At 34.8% G+C, this 15,388-nt stretch overlaps 1 protein-coding gene across 1 annotated transcript in view; it reads left to right on the forward strand.

The window, feature by feature from the left end:
* Window positions 1–15,288, forward strand: part of LOC149785885 (serine hydrolase BPHL-like) — a 35,521-nt gene extending 20,233 nt beyond the window's left edge. Inside the window, exons 5-8 of the mRNA XM_089979876.1 lie at window positions 3,243–3,396; window positions 3,850–3,981; window positions 8,018–8,141; window positions 11,775–15,288. Coding sequence (XP_089836002.1) covers window positions 3,243–3,396; window positions 3,850–3,981; window positions 8,018–8,141; window positions 11,775–11,865 — 501 coding nt within the window. The 3' untranslated portion in view covers window positions 11,866–15,288. The remainder of the gene's footprint in view (window positions 1–3,242; window positions 3,397–3,849; window positions 3,982–8,017; window positions 8,142–11,774) is intronic.
* Window positions 15,289–15,388: the final 100 nt, after the last annotated feature.

Below are 15,388 nucleotides of genomic sequence, written 5' to 3' on the forward strand. Positions count from 1 at the left end.
GTATGCCTAATGTATGTGAATTTTTTTTTTATTGTTATTGCTTATCATTGCCTCTATTTTCATGAAATGTGTTGTGTGTGGTATTTAATGACATATCAGACATGTAAATAGTCATATACCTGATTCATGCATACCTCTAGAAGGGTGAACCTGGACTTGAATGCATATCCTGCCCATGTACAGTGACAGTGGACACATTCTTGTCAAGTGTGTGGACTTCCAACCTGTCAGGCAGAATTTTTTATATATGAACTTAATGAAGAGCTTTTATCATGTACCACCATCGGAAAGTTTTTACTTTTTCAGCCCTGATGTTTGAGAGAATGCAGTTTATATAATAAATTTTGACCATATGTTTTACAGATGTTACATTGTTTAAATTTAACTTTTTTACACATGCATACACTTTAAAGAATTTTAACATCTTTCCCATTTGTGCTTATTTTATTGTTTAGTACATGATGTTTATGTTTATTTGGAAGGTTGTATATTCCCAGTTAGCTCTACTGGTCATAGACTAGAAGAACTCTGGGATGTTTATTGTCCATTGTTCATCAGTCTGACATCAGTCTGACATCTGTCTGCCCATTTCTTATTGCTACTCCTCCTAAACTACTTGGAAGATTGCCATGAAACTTTACACATATGCATTCACCCCAGTGTCTAGTTTGCCCTAAATGAAAATGCAGCTGTTCAGACATTAAATATGGCCACAACAGCAGACATTATGAAAATATTCTTATAGATATCCTCATAAACATCATATATCAACATGGGGTTTTCACTAAAAGACATCGTATGATGTCTAGTTGGTCTAAATGAAAATGGTTACAGACATCCAATATGGCTACTGCAGCAGCCATCTTGAAAATACTGTTATTGCCACTTCTGAATAGATAGTCAAATGGACATGGAGCTTTCGATAATAATAATAACACCACCACCACCAATAATAATAATGATAATAATGATGATGATGATGTTGACGTTATTTAAAGAGGGTAACACAATTAGCTGAAGAATTAATTTACCTTGAGGCCCTCATACAAATGCACACATATACACATATACATACATATACAGGGTATCTTGTACATGTATAGACAACAATATATTTACTTTCTTTCCTTTCACCAAATGGATATCACCCATACATATTGAACCCACATAGTTAATATACATGTAGTATGCAGTTAGTGACAAATAAATGGGTAGTATATTTAATGATGCCTAGAGGCAATCATGAATACAAATACAGTTGTTTTCATTCTCATTTTAACTATACCTTTGAAGCCGCCTGAATTTATTGGGTTTGAAAGAAGGAAACAGAGTACGCATTTCTAATTTCAGCAGGAATACTGTTCCAGAATGAATTTCCAGAGTATTGAAAACTTTTTTATTTGGTTTGGTAATTTTATGCTGTTTGGTAGGCATAGCTGGCAGGTGGGGAGTATTACTAGGTAGCCTTTACTGGAATAGTGACTTAAAATATACAGGAGAACTTTATTGGATATCTGGTACATTAAGTATGCTTTCATTAGCTGGATTTGGTTTATAATAGGCAATATTTTTAACTTACCAGCTTGATTTTCCCTGCTTTCTGTTTGGATTGATATTAGCCCATATGCTCTCGTTTGAAGATACCAGTATGCTAGCTTTGCTGTTTTTATCATTTGAGTTACCCCTTACTGTATTACAATAATTTAAATAGGGTTATAGGTAACTGTTATAAAATAGTTTTCATTGCCTTTCAGAGAGGAAATGTCTTATCATACTGAGAAGCCATAAATTTAAATTAACTCTATTAATGACATATTTTATATGTTCAGTCCATGATAGTTATTATCTACAAAAACACCAAGTAGTCTAAACAAACCATTTGCAAATTTGTATCCTTCCATATCAGACATAGTTCATCACTATCAAGGTTTGTTCTTTTTGGCCATGTTGAGATATGTAATATTTTAGTTTTACCAGTATTAACTACTGTGTTGTTGCATGTTATCCATTTGGTTTAGGGGCATGATGGAGAGTAATTTCCAGTTGTGTTGTTAATGTCTGACATTCTTGTGTAAATCTCTTACAGACCTGTAGATGAAATTGAGTCCCCCAGTAAAAATGGTAGGTCATTAGTAAATAATGTAAATAATAATGGACATAGAGTTGAGCCTTGTGGGACTCCATATCGAATTGTTCCAGGTTCAGATAGAACATTATTTATATAAACATGTTGTGTTATCTAATTTAAGTATGAAGTAAAACCATCAAATTGTGCTTTCATCACATAGGTAAATGCTCAGGTTGCTAAAAGAATTTCATGTTCCACCATGTCAGAAGCTTTCTTGAAATCTACAAATACAGATCATATTAATATGCCTTGATCAAATGATTGAAGCCATTTATCAGTTGGGAGATCAAGGCAGTCTCATATGAATGTGTCGGTATAAAACCTGGAAAGACTTCTTTTGATGTCCAGTTGGTGCAAATGAAAAATGGTGCTGTTGTAACATCGTAACATCCAATATGGCCACCAAAGTAAGCATGTTGAAAAGCTTGTTATTGATATTGCTCCAGAATGGAAGGTACATGTATTAGCATCGGGTTTTGACATGAAGACTTTTTATGGTGTCTGGTTTGTCAAAAATAATAATTGTGCCAATCTGATACTTTGCATGACTTTCATTGCAGCATTTAAAAAATTTTTTACTCTTATTTGTCCTAAATTGAATGTCATATCAACATAGGGTTTTCACCAGGCACTTTGAATACATTATTGGATATATCATGCCAAGGAAATGGGAGCTAAGTGTCCCTCCTAAGGACACATGGAGGCAGCTAACCTGGGCTGGCCACGGTGGATATTAATCCCTTGTCCATTGGATTATGAGTCAAACAATCTAATGACTGAGCTTCAGTGGTTCCAGCACTCAGCAGGTAAAATGAAGAAATGGTTTTGTATTGAATTACTGTAAATTTGTTTTTGGGAGTAGAGCATAGGTCCCTTGAAGGAACTCATGTTTTTTTGTAATTCCTTATATTTAAATATGTCTAACCTTTAATTGGCACCTTATAGCCAGTACTGTTCTGATGTGCCATTTAAAACCTACTACTACTACTACTACTTCTTGCATTTAAATATATATAACATATGAATGAAGTAATCCACAAAATTTATTTGAATCTTGTGACCTAGCATTATTCATGATAATCACTACAGTGTATCAATATGTTGAACATTTCAGAAATTGGGAATAGAGAAGGCATCTGTACTTGGTTGGAGTGATGGTGGGATAACAGGAATGATAGCAGCAGCTAGATGCCCAGAAATGATCAGCAGGTTGGTTGTATGGGGAGCAAACGCTTATGTTACAGAAAAGGACATAAAATTATATGAAGGTAATCACAGTTTTTCAAAACTTGGTGTGCACTGTACAGTTGCTGTGTCAAAATTATTTGATACCAAATTCAACAAAGATTTTCTCAAAAAATCCTTACACACATAGTACACTCATGTTAACTTGGAAAAGCATATGTAAGTCATTGTAATGCCTCCAACTTTGTTGGGAAGATGAATACATGCATATCACTTAGCAGACAAGTTATAATGATGGAATCAATTTATTTTTTTCTTATAAATTGTATGTGTTTAGATTATAAACTCTGAGTAAAGTTTGGCGATCCCATGACTTGAAATATGACTGTTTCGTCAGCGTCATTTTTAATAAGGAACAGGAGATGTGGCAATTTATTTGATCAGATGGATGAGTGAGTTTGCACATGGGTTAACCAGACGTCTGAAAATATGACCCTTACCAAATTAAGACTAACGCAAGTTCATTTTATTTGTAGGTATGCGTGACATTTCATCATGGAGTGAGAACATGAGGACACCATTCATGTCCGTGTATGGAGAGAAGTACTTTCAGCAACAGTGGAGTAACTGGGTTGATGCACAGAAGAACTACTTCATCAAAAGGAATGGTAAGATGACAGTAGGCCAATTATTCACATCAAGGTACTTGATCAAAAGAGATTGTTGGAGGACAGTAGACCAATTCTTAATATCTAGGTACTTTATCAAAAGAAATAGTAAGAAGACAGTAGGCCAATCTTCAAATTAGGTACTTTGTTAAAAGGAACTGTTGGAGGACATTAGGCCAATTATTCATATTGGGTACTTCATCAAAAGGAATGGTAAGAGGACAGTAGGCCAATCTTCAGATTAGGTACTTTATCAAAAGGAACTGTTGGAGGACATTATGCCAATTATTCATATTGGGTACTTCATCAAAAGGAATGGTAAGAGGACAGTAGGCCAATCTTCAGATTAGGTACTTTATCAAAAGGAACTGTTGGAGGACATTAGGCCAATTCTTCATATTGGGTAATTCATCAGAAGGAATCATAAGACAACAGAAAGCCAATTGTTCACATCTAGGTACTTAATCAAAAGGAATGTTAAAAGGACAGTAGGCCAATTGTTCACATATAGGTACTTCATCAAAAGGAATGATAAGAGGACAGTAGGCCAATTCTTCACAAATAGATACTTCATCAAAAGGAATGGTAAGATGACAATAGGCCAATTCTTCACAAATAGGTACTTCATGATTCTGAATTAGAAATTATGAGTCAGATGTGATTATCACACCTTTGTTACCTAGCACCATTGTTACACATTTGTTATTTACCAGTTATGAATTGAGTGTAATTGCCATGCTTTTATTATTTGAATGACCACCATTGTTTTTCCTGGTTGTGGTGCATCGGGTGATAAAAACATGGTAATTTAGTTAATGTTCTCTCACAGACCACACAAATCAAATGCTGTTACAGTAACCAATAAATTTTATAACAAAGCCTTTGGAATATATAGTAATTAATAATTTGGCCAGCAAAATTATATTCCTGTGTTCTAACAACAACAAACTATTTTATTCAAGATTGTAGTAAACAATCTTTACCACTCATACTTGAATGCCACTTGTGAAAATTGTGCAATAATCAAGAAACAAAAAGCAATTTATATGGTTAGTTCATATTTGATAATAAATATATCTTTTTAGTATTATGAATATATGTACATATTTTCATTATTTTTTACACATATAGTATTGTTTGATCTTTTGATAAAATATTTAAACAAAAGTAATGATGGAGATTTTCTTGAATGTGCATAATATGTGTCTTAGTTATCAATAGCATCAAATTGATTACATTGAATCAGGATCCTACACTGTACCTGAGACTGACTCTGCTTAAATTGCCACTCATCCTATACTGTACATAATAATGAAACTACTCAAATGTCACTTATCTTACACTGTACATGATACTGAATCGGATTAAAATGCCACTCACTGTTCATGATACTGAATCGGATTAAAGAGCCACTCACTGTACATAGTACCGAATCTGGTTAAAATGCCACTCACTGTGCATGATACTAATCTGATTAAAATGCCACTCACTGTACATGATACCGAATCTGATTAAAATGCCACTCACTGTGCATGATACTAATCTGATTAAAATGCCACTCACTGTACATGATACTAGTCTGATTAAATGCCACTCACTGTACATGATACTAATCTGATTAAGTGCCACTCACTGTACATGATACTGAATCTGATTAAAATGCCACTCACTGTACATGATACTGAATCTGATTAAAATGCCACTAACTGTACATGATAACAAATCTGATTAAATGCCACTCACTGTACATGATACCGAATCTGATTAAAATGCCACTCACTGTACATGATACTGAATCTGATTAAAATGCCACTCACTGTACGTGATACTGAAGATGGTTAAAATGCCACTCACTGTACATGTCACTGAATCTTATTAAAATGACACTCACTGTACATAATGCTGAATCTGATTAAATGCCACTCACTGTACATGACACTGAATCTGATTTAAATGCCACTCACTATATATAATGCTGAATCTGATTAAAATGCCACTCTCTGTACACAACACTGAATATGGTTAAAATGCCATTCACTTTACATGACACTGAATCTGATTAAAATGCCACTCTCTGTACATGACACTGATTCTGATTAAAATGCCACTCATACTCCAAGTGGATGAGTGCCTTGAAAAAATGATGACTTTCCTCAGTGACAACTCATAAAGGTGAGTGTAATTTTTAAGCCCTTCCTTTTTCATCTAATTTTGTCTGAAAGAGATACATTCTATGACATTAATATTTTCATTATAGGTAAGAATTCTCTGAGAAAATCTCTGAATGACTTTGAAATAACCTTTTTAAATATATTGTATAAAATGTTTAAACATCTTTCTAAGATTGTTGATCAACATTTCTGATGTTCCTTTTTATGTAATTGGTATTATTTTGTATTAAAAAAATGATGTAATGCATTGAAACATTAGTTACTCCATTTTGTGTCATTTGTGAACATTCATCAAACCCAAGATATTTTAAGAGAATGCAGGGGCAGAAAAATATGGTGCCTGGGAGCCTGAGACAACTAGGTGTTATCTTTGGGTGACAAAGCTTCTCAAAGTTTGCATCTGACCACACAACCAGATTCTGGCCACTAGAAAATCATCACATAATTAAACATAGGTAACTGAAGTTTGATGCTCTCATTGCATAATTAAAGATAGGTAACTAAAGTCTGATGCTCTCATTGCATAATTAAAGATAGGTAACTGAAGTCTGATGCTCTCATTGCATAATTAAAGATAGGTAACTGAAGTCTGATGCTCTCATTGCATAATTAAAGATAGGTAACTGAAGTCTGATGCTCTCATTGCATAATTAAAGATAGGTAACTGAAGTCTGATGCTCTCATTGCATAATTAAAGATAGGTAACTGAAGTCTGATGCTCTCATTGCATAACTAAAGTCAGATTCTTTTGACCTTAATTTGCATATGCACATGCTGATTCAAAACAACAAAGCAAAACAAATTGTCATTGGCCAGAGTTTCCCAATAAAGTGTACTCTTCTATTCCCATTCATAAACTTCATAATTTAAACATTTGTGACCAGCTGATGTAAGAAGACAGGATATTTTTAGTACTCTTCTATTCCCATTCATAAACTTCATAATTTAAACATTTATGACCAGCTGATGTAAGAAGACAGTATATTTTTAGTATAATTCAGCATGATTAATAATAAAAAGATACATCTTGTTTATATTGATACAGATGGAAAAAACAAGATTTCCAAGTGAAATTTACCTGGGAATGTGACTGTTTAATCATAATTTACAATATCTCTGCAAACAGTAAAAACAACCAAAAAAGCTGAGGTGTGGTTTCCTTGCCTACATCCTTCAGATAGATGACACCAAGAGAATACATGTCCATATACTGTAACACAAGGTTTTGTGTTATGATTGAATATTTTTCTTTAGTAAATTATCTGAACTGGGCCACTTATTATTTTCAAATTTTGTAAAGAAGCTAAACGTTCTCTTTAAGATATTTTAACTTCCAACTTTTGCCTCTATATTTCATTCAACTTCAGAGTATTAAGATCACCATCCAGTTATTGCATTAAGATCACCAGCCAGTTATTATAGTAAGATCAGCAGCATTTTCTTTATCTCTATTGGCATAAAAACTTTCATAAATTGATTTTGTCTTTGTAAGAATATCTTTCTGTTCTGCAAGGGGGCCCTGAGTGGTATAAAGCACTCGCCGGATCACTGCCATCTCACCTCTTTCTGCTTGGGTTCGGCCAATGTGGGTACGTGAGAAAGCTTGCCAGTAGTTTCTCATGGGTAGATGGTTTTCCCGGGTTATGCCATTATGAATTTAGTTTGCAGGTACAGTGTATAAGAAGGCTTCATTGAACTTCTTGTGCTTGCACAAGATTGTATACATTAATATTACTGCCCATCACTGAGATTGAAATATTTCACAGCCTATCCAGTAGAGAGGTTACCATGACGAATAATATACTTTCTGTTGTACCTGTGCTTGTATTGTGTGTATGACCTGTTTTGTGCAATATACATTTCAGGTGACATATGTAAGGATGACTTGCCAAAGATTAAAGCCAAAACACTCATTTTGCATGGCCTGAAGGATCCACTGGTACCACTGGAACACCCAGATTATCTGCATACCAATATTGATGGTTCAAGGTAATTGTTATACAATAATTTATTTAAGGAGACAATTTTATGCCCCAATTAGAACAGTAGAAAGGTAAATATTACTTTGATGTACTCTGTCTCAAATCTCTTCTAGCACAATCATACTGAGACCATTCATGGTGTCAACAGTAAATTTGTAAGGTATGTTTTTTTGCAAATTTAGATGATCTGATTAGGCTTTCATACCACAAAGACAGTTTGTATGTTTTAATTTTAATTTTTATTTTATTTCCTTTCTGAGTGAGGAAGCACTACTTTTGACTTTTCATTGTCAACCTTGCTAACATGATTACTCTGAAAGCGACTGTGCCTTGGGCAAGTTCAGTTGGTAAGTTTAACCCATTGTTGACTTGGGCGAGTTAAATTGGTAAGCCTAAGCCACTGTGACTTGGGTAAATTAATTTGGTAAGCTGAAGTCACTCTGACTCAGCGAAGAAGACTGGGATTCCGCATACAATAACTTGAATATTAAAGACATTGTACTTTGAAAAAATGTGATTTTTGATTTAGAGTCAAGAATGTCACAATGGCTCAAAAAAGAAACAGCTGTGTTTACAGAATAATATACATTTACTAAACTTTGTAGATAACTTGCATTTGAAGTTAGACATCACATATAGTTCGTGGTGGGTGGAGAGGGAGGTAAAAGATCATGATAACTGATACACACAAGTGGAAAGTTTATGTTTGAAACAAAGCACCAAACATTTCGAATAGCTTGCTGATTTGGGAAAGAAACAAGCACTATCTGCAGGGTCAGATGTAATTGTATGGACAAGAGTGAACTTTATTTTGCTATCTGTTTACATTTGTATCATTGTGCAAGCTACATAAGTTGTCTTAACCATTGTTCTTTGAACACTAATACATCATTCAGAGTTTGTAACCATAACAATTATGCTCCATCTCAAGGAGAAGAAATTTTCTTTGGGTGATTTGCTCTTTGACAATTGCATCAGTATTCACAATATGCCATTTTTACTTTGACTCTCTTTTTCATTCAGGAATGTGAGAAAAATAATTGGTGTTGGATACCAGAAAAGAAAAATCACCCTCAGAATAAAAAGCCTTTTATCTGAACAAGATTCAGAACCTCAGGTGTAATTTTCCTATCCTACACTGATGCATAGTAAGGAGCCTTTAATCTTGACTTTAGTAAATAATTGGGGGTGGGGGAGTTTGAATAGAGGAGACTATACATAGAGACCTTTAGGATCAAGATTCCTGCTACACAGAGACTTTCAGGATCAAGTTTCCTGCTATGGGCTATACCATGAAAACAGGGTGGGTGTGGTGGAAGGCTGTTTGAAATTCTACCACCCTTCTGTAGAAGTATTTTATACCAGTTTTACAGCCTCTGCCCCCCCCCCCCCCAGTATGTTTTAATGGAATAGCCAATTGATTACTGATCTTATATGTTCTTGCAGTTTAGAAGAAATCTATCCCTGGACACGTATCAGCAGACATTTTTATGAACTTTGGTGAACTCTGTTATATTCGAGTTTTGCTAACTTAAGCTTTGTCTGTGAATGACTGTTATTTGGTTTTGTTTGGAAAGCAAGAATCCACTATGTCATATGCATATATGTATATCTTGAGATCCTTCACAAGTTTATGATAGCACCCTCAACTGGTGAGGTAGAGTGGTCAACCAGAAACTCTCCCAAATATTGATCAAGAATTCAAGGCATGTAAGTATTTCCATATTTACAACTCACCACCTATCCCCACAGTAAGTGGGGTTGTCATGGGAAGCCACCTTATTGTGGTGGAGGAAACTGGAGTACTTGGAGACCACTGTGCCACCAGAGAGAAGGTGAACTGTCAAGAAATATCACTTATGTGCAGTTTACTAAGATCAAACCTTGAGAGACTTTGGTCTTCAGCTTAACACAGTTCATACTTGAGGGAGTAAAAAAACTCAGTGCCTACAATCATTTAGCCAATGACACAACTCCATATTGACAGATACTAACATTCAGTTCCAGACATGGCTCTGATAAGAACAAAATTAAGAGGAGACAATGCAGGTCTGAAAGAAGATGATAGTGGTGGAATCAAGTTGGTATGTAAATCTTGCAATGAAACTTGGATTTTTCATTTGTGAAAAATTGCATTAGTCTTAGACTAATTGCCATCAGAAACTTATGTGACAAAAGCAAACTAGCCATAAGATTCATGCTGTATGACAAAAAAATGAACTAGCCTCAGGCTGTCTGACAGAAAAAAAACTAGCCCAAGGCCTTGGGCTGTCAGACAAAAACTAGACTCAAGCTGTATGACAGAAAAACATACTAGTCCCAGGCTGTCTAACTTGTACAGCCCTGTGTACAAATTATACCTCAAAAAGCCACAGCAGTTAAATTAAACTACAACTGTATTGGAAGATTTAAGGACAGCAGTTAAATTAAACTACAGCTGTATTAGAGTATTTAAAGACAGCAAGAGGACTAGGATGCTTAGATATATGGTTCGTTATAATGAGACTCACAAAGTTCTTAATAAGCCAATATTTGTAGGGGACCCTGAGTGGCCGAGTGGTCTAAAGCGCTCTCCATTATGGATCACTGCCATCTCACCTCTGTCTGCGTGGGTTAGAGTCTCAGATTCAGCCAATGTGGGTATGTGAGAAAGCTTGCTAGTAGCTTCTTGTGGGTCGGTGGTTTTTTCTGGGGTTTTCCCGGGTTCTTCCTCCACCATTAATACTGGCTGCCATGTATAGCCTATCATGTGCTGAAAAATGGCGTTAAACCCTACAACAACAACAACAACAACAACCAATATTTGTAACTAATATTTAATAAGCATTGGTCCCTCTTCCAGTGTGGATCCATTTTGAGTGAAAATTAAGTAATGTTAGTGAGCAGTCAAAATGAAAGCTGACAACTTAAGTGAATCTTGGCTTTTTCAGACTTTATAAGTTTACTACAGCAGTGTCTTAAAGGATTCAATCTTTTCAGTTGGAGCCTCCGACATGTTTTTTGTTGACTTCATACGTACAGCATTTGTACTGAGATTTTACACTGGTAGTATGTAAGCACTTATTGACACTCTTTTTGGGTTGATTTGTTATTTTAAGACACCTTTATAATCTGGCATCTCTGTGATCACTTGCCACACCTGAGATCATCAATCTCTGTAATCACTATCCACCTCTGTAATGTCATCTCTGTGATCACTGTCCAGCTCTATAATCATCCATCTCTGTGATCACTGTCCACCTTTGTAATCTGTTGTGATCACTGTCCACCCCTATAATCATCCATCTCTGTGATCACTATCCATCTCTGTAATCTGGCATCTCTGATCACTTTTCAACCCTGTAATAACCCATCTGTGATCACTGTCACCTCTGTAATCAGGCACCTCTGATCACTTTCTGCCCCATCTCTGTGATCACTGTCCACTCCTTTAATCTTGCATCTCTGATCACTTGCCACCCCTGTGATACTTACCACCTCTGTTATCTGGCATCTCAGTGATCACTGTCCACCCCTGTAATCTGATGTCTCTATGATCACTGTCCACAAGCACTAGCACCTACTGGAGAACTTTGACATGCTTAGTTGCTATTTGTGCATGTACATAATGTATTTTACAGCTTTTTTATGTTACTTTCAGACTATACATCATGCCAGAAGGAAAACACAACCTGCACATCAAGTATTCTCGAGAATTTATTTTCTTGGTGGAACATTTCCTCGGGGATTGAAATATTGTTCACTTCTTTTCTCCAAATGACGACATATTATTGGAATCTCACATGTCACATACCCCAGAGGAATATAACATTGAAAGACAGCTAATACAATCGTGTGGAAGTGTAGAAGATGCATATTTAGGCACAAAATGAAAAACTTTGAAGTTATGAGCAACCAATTACAGTGTGTCTGATATGCCTATCATTTTAAAGTCATTTTTCTCTGTAATTATTCTTGTTACAGTGGTTATTTTAGTTTGTACCTGCACAAAACTGTCAAATGTTAAACCATGTTATTTTGATAAGATTCTGTGAAGGTTAATAATAGGTTAGGATAAACCGAGTATGGTTATAGTTTGCAATCAGATTTCAACAAATCCTAATTAGCAATCATAGTTGATACATGGTGCTGCATAGTATGTTCTGTTGTCCTTAAACATACAACTTTGTTGACAAGATTTTAGCATTTATATTTAAAGTTTTAACTCAAAGATCATTATACTTCCGCTGGATGGATGTTTTCTTTTGAAGTAATTAGTATACAGAAATATACATTGTATTTACAGCAGTGTTTTTATGATGTAGAACTTTTGATAGTAACTTCCAGTTTCTCCGTATTTGCCCTTTATTTAAAGATACCAAGAAATGTAGGCCAAGTACTTGTTTTTTTTATAAATGTTGACTTGGCACAACAAAGTTATTGGTCAAATATCCTCACACATCATTCAGAATCACATTGTCTCCATCGGCTATGTTAATACCAGAATTGCTGGCATATTAGTTTGTACCGATTGAAAATAATATGGACCCAGATCTACTGTTGCATAACACACTGCAGATCAGGGATGTTGTTGTTTGTTTACTGAATACTTCTTACAACCTACATACACTCCCGTCAGCTGGCACATCACACGAAAGAAAATTTGGGTCTCTACACATTGCAGTTGACTTGTAAGCATGTATGTACACTTTGCAGTTGACTCGTAAGCATGTATATACACTTTGCAGTTGACTTGTAAGCAGGTATGTACACTTAGCATTTGACTTATAAGCATGATTGTACACTTTGCAATTAACTTGTAATTAGGAATGTACACTTTGCAATTGACTTGTAAGCAGGTATGTACAGTATCTTTGTTAATTTCCTTATATATCATGATTTTTTTGTGTTTTAGGTGAGAAATGATCAACACACGTCTTAATTATTAAGAATTTGTCTCAATTTTGATTCTTTTCATCACTTGTTATAGTATCATTGGAATGAAATTACATCTGAGTTCCCCGGCCGAGTCATACCAAAGACTGAGAAAAAAAATTTGGTACTAACAGCTGCCTTGCTAGGCACTCAGCATTAAGAGGTTAGTGTTAGGACTGATCAGCCTGGTGTCAGGATAATATGACTGGGTGGGACATCATGCTACATGTTTGTGGCATATGTCCCAGTGCTAGACATTGCTATAAACTGCCACACTGCAGACATTGTAGTGATATGACTGAAAAATTGTTAAAGCTACGTTAAAAATCCAAATCACACACACACACACACACACACAATCTGAGTTATATTTGTGGTGTTCAAAGAACTCGAGATTTGTTTTAGGATTATACTTAAATACAATCAAAAGATGCATTTTTGTTTTATAAGAGTAGACACTCTACTTGATGTAGCTGTTTTACTTTTGAATTAGGATGTTTAAGCTTAGTTTCAACATAAATACACCACTCACTCAATAACTCGCACCCTGATAACTCACAAATCTGCTTATAATGCAGGGTATGGTGTGGATCCCATTTTTTAAACCCAGAAAATATCCCCCAAAAATGTATCCCCATTTATTGAACTTGAAAAAAATCATGATCGAATTTGCTAACTGAAAGGTTGATATATCGTTTTATGGTTGAAAACAGTAGAGGACCTGGAAATTTTAATCAACATTTTGAAATTATCAACTTTTAATAAGAAGACATATAATTGGTTGCATTTTCTTTCAAAACGACATTGTTAGTACTTCATAATTAAAGATATTCAAGGAAATTATGATCAAAGAAATTGTCACACACCTAGTATAGACAGTACATTAATATTTAAATGCCAATTCAATAATTTTTATTAAATGAAATTTTAGTTCCTCTTAAGTACAATCATCATAAATGCAATGTATATTTAAATGTGTCAGCTATGTCCGCAGGCATTTTGCTGAGAACCCAAATAGGTCTTGACTGTGTTTTTATAACTAACTTGCAGAAGTATTTGTTGTATTGTTGCACTGAATTAAAAGCTGGCCTCCTTTATATTATCACATCAATTATGTCTTTTGAATCAAATAAAAGAGGTGGAATAAAAGAAAAGTTAAAAGACACAAATCCATCCGACTTAAAAGCTAGCGGCCCGGTCATATGTGGTGTGAACTAACTTCATTTGATCAATCAAACACTTATAAATGTTATTGTGTATTCAGCATAAACTACCTTAATAATTTACCTGACTCATTCATAATTGTGATCAAAGACAGCAAGGCAACCAAGCAAAAATAAAGAGCTTGGTTTCACAGATAAAGACCATTGTGGGCATGCGAGTTTCTGAGAATTCCTAAAGTGGCACTTAGAGATATCAAGGATAATAAGAAGTTTCACTATTACTTCCAATGAAATCACGACATCAATATTGTACTAAATGAACAACACAAAATTTGAGTTTTGATGTATACTATTAAATATCACTCCGGGAACCAGACCAATAAAAAATAAAGGCAATGACATAACACGTTTTTGCATGCATGTGATGATTACTGAAACCAGTTGGAAAGATCTTTCACATGTATGACATTTTGAAAATAAATGTTATTTATACAGAATAACAAACAACTTCATTATATAAAACACATTATTAACAATTATTATTGACACGATTGTAAAACGAAGATTCAGCCATTAAACAGCCCAGTTCCCTACCCTATCCTATCCCCCCCCCGGTGGTTATCTCAAAGTATAGCCTAATCAGATTTTTAAAAAAAAAATTTTAAGTCCCTCAGTAACTCACACCCTCGCTTATAGTGCAGTCTATGTTTATGGACCCAGTTCTGCACGAGTTATCGAGGAAGAGGTGTATTTAACCAGGACAACAATGACATGCTACTCATCATACAGGAGTCTAGATAATGGTGTGATTTTAATGTTATTTTTTTTAAGAACTCACTTTGTCTTGTTCACCTGCAACCTTCCAAACAGACATAGATATTGAGGTGTAAAATAGCAGTATGTTATTGTTACTGTGTATATTGAAATTCTATATGCTGCTGTTAATTTTTATGTTGTAAATAAGGATCTTTATTATAATGATTATCATAATTTTTGTAAAAATAACAAGAAACATTAAATGTGCCTTCTAATACAGATGAGTCATGTATTGATTGCAAATAAAGCTCTCCTTATGTTTCCTTGATTTATAAAATAACCCCAAAACAGCAGAAAAACAGGAAAATGTTTTCCAATAAGTTCCTCATTCATTCAGAAGCATCCTATTTTTGCCAGTGGA

The sequence above is a fragment of the Sinohyriopsis cumingii genome, chromosome 13 (assembly GCF_028554795.1).
Source record: "Sinohyriopsis cumingii isolate HCF-2022 chromosome 13, ASM2855479v2, whole genome shotgun sequence".
Lineage (NCBI taxonomy): Eukaryota > Metazoa > Mollusca > Bivalvia > Unionida > Unionidae > Sinohyriopsis > Sinohyriopsis cumingii.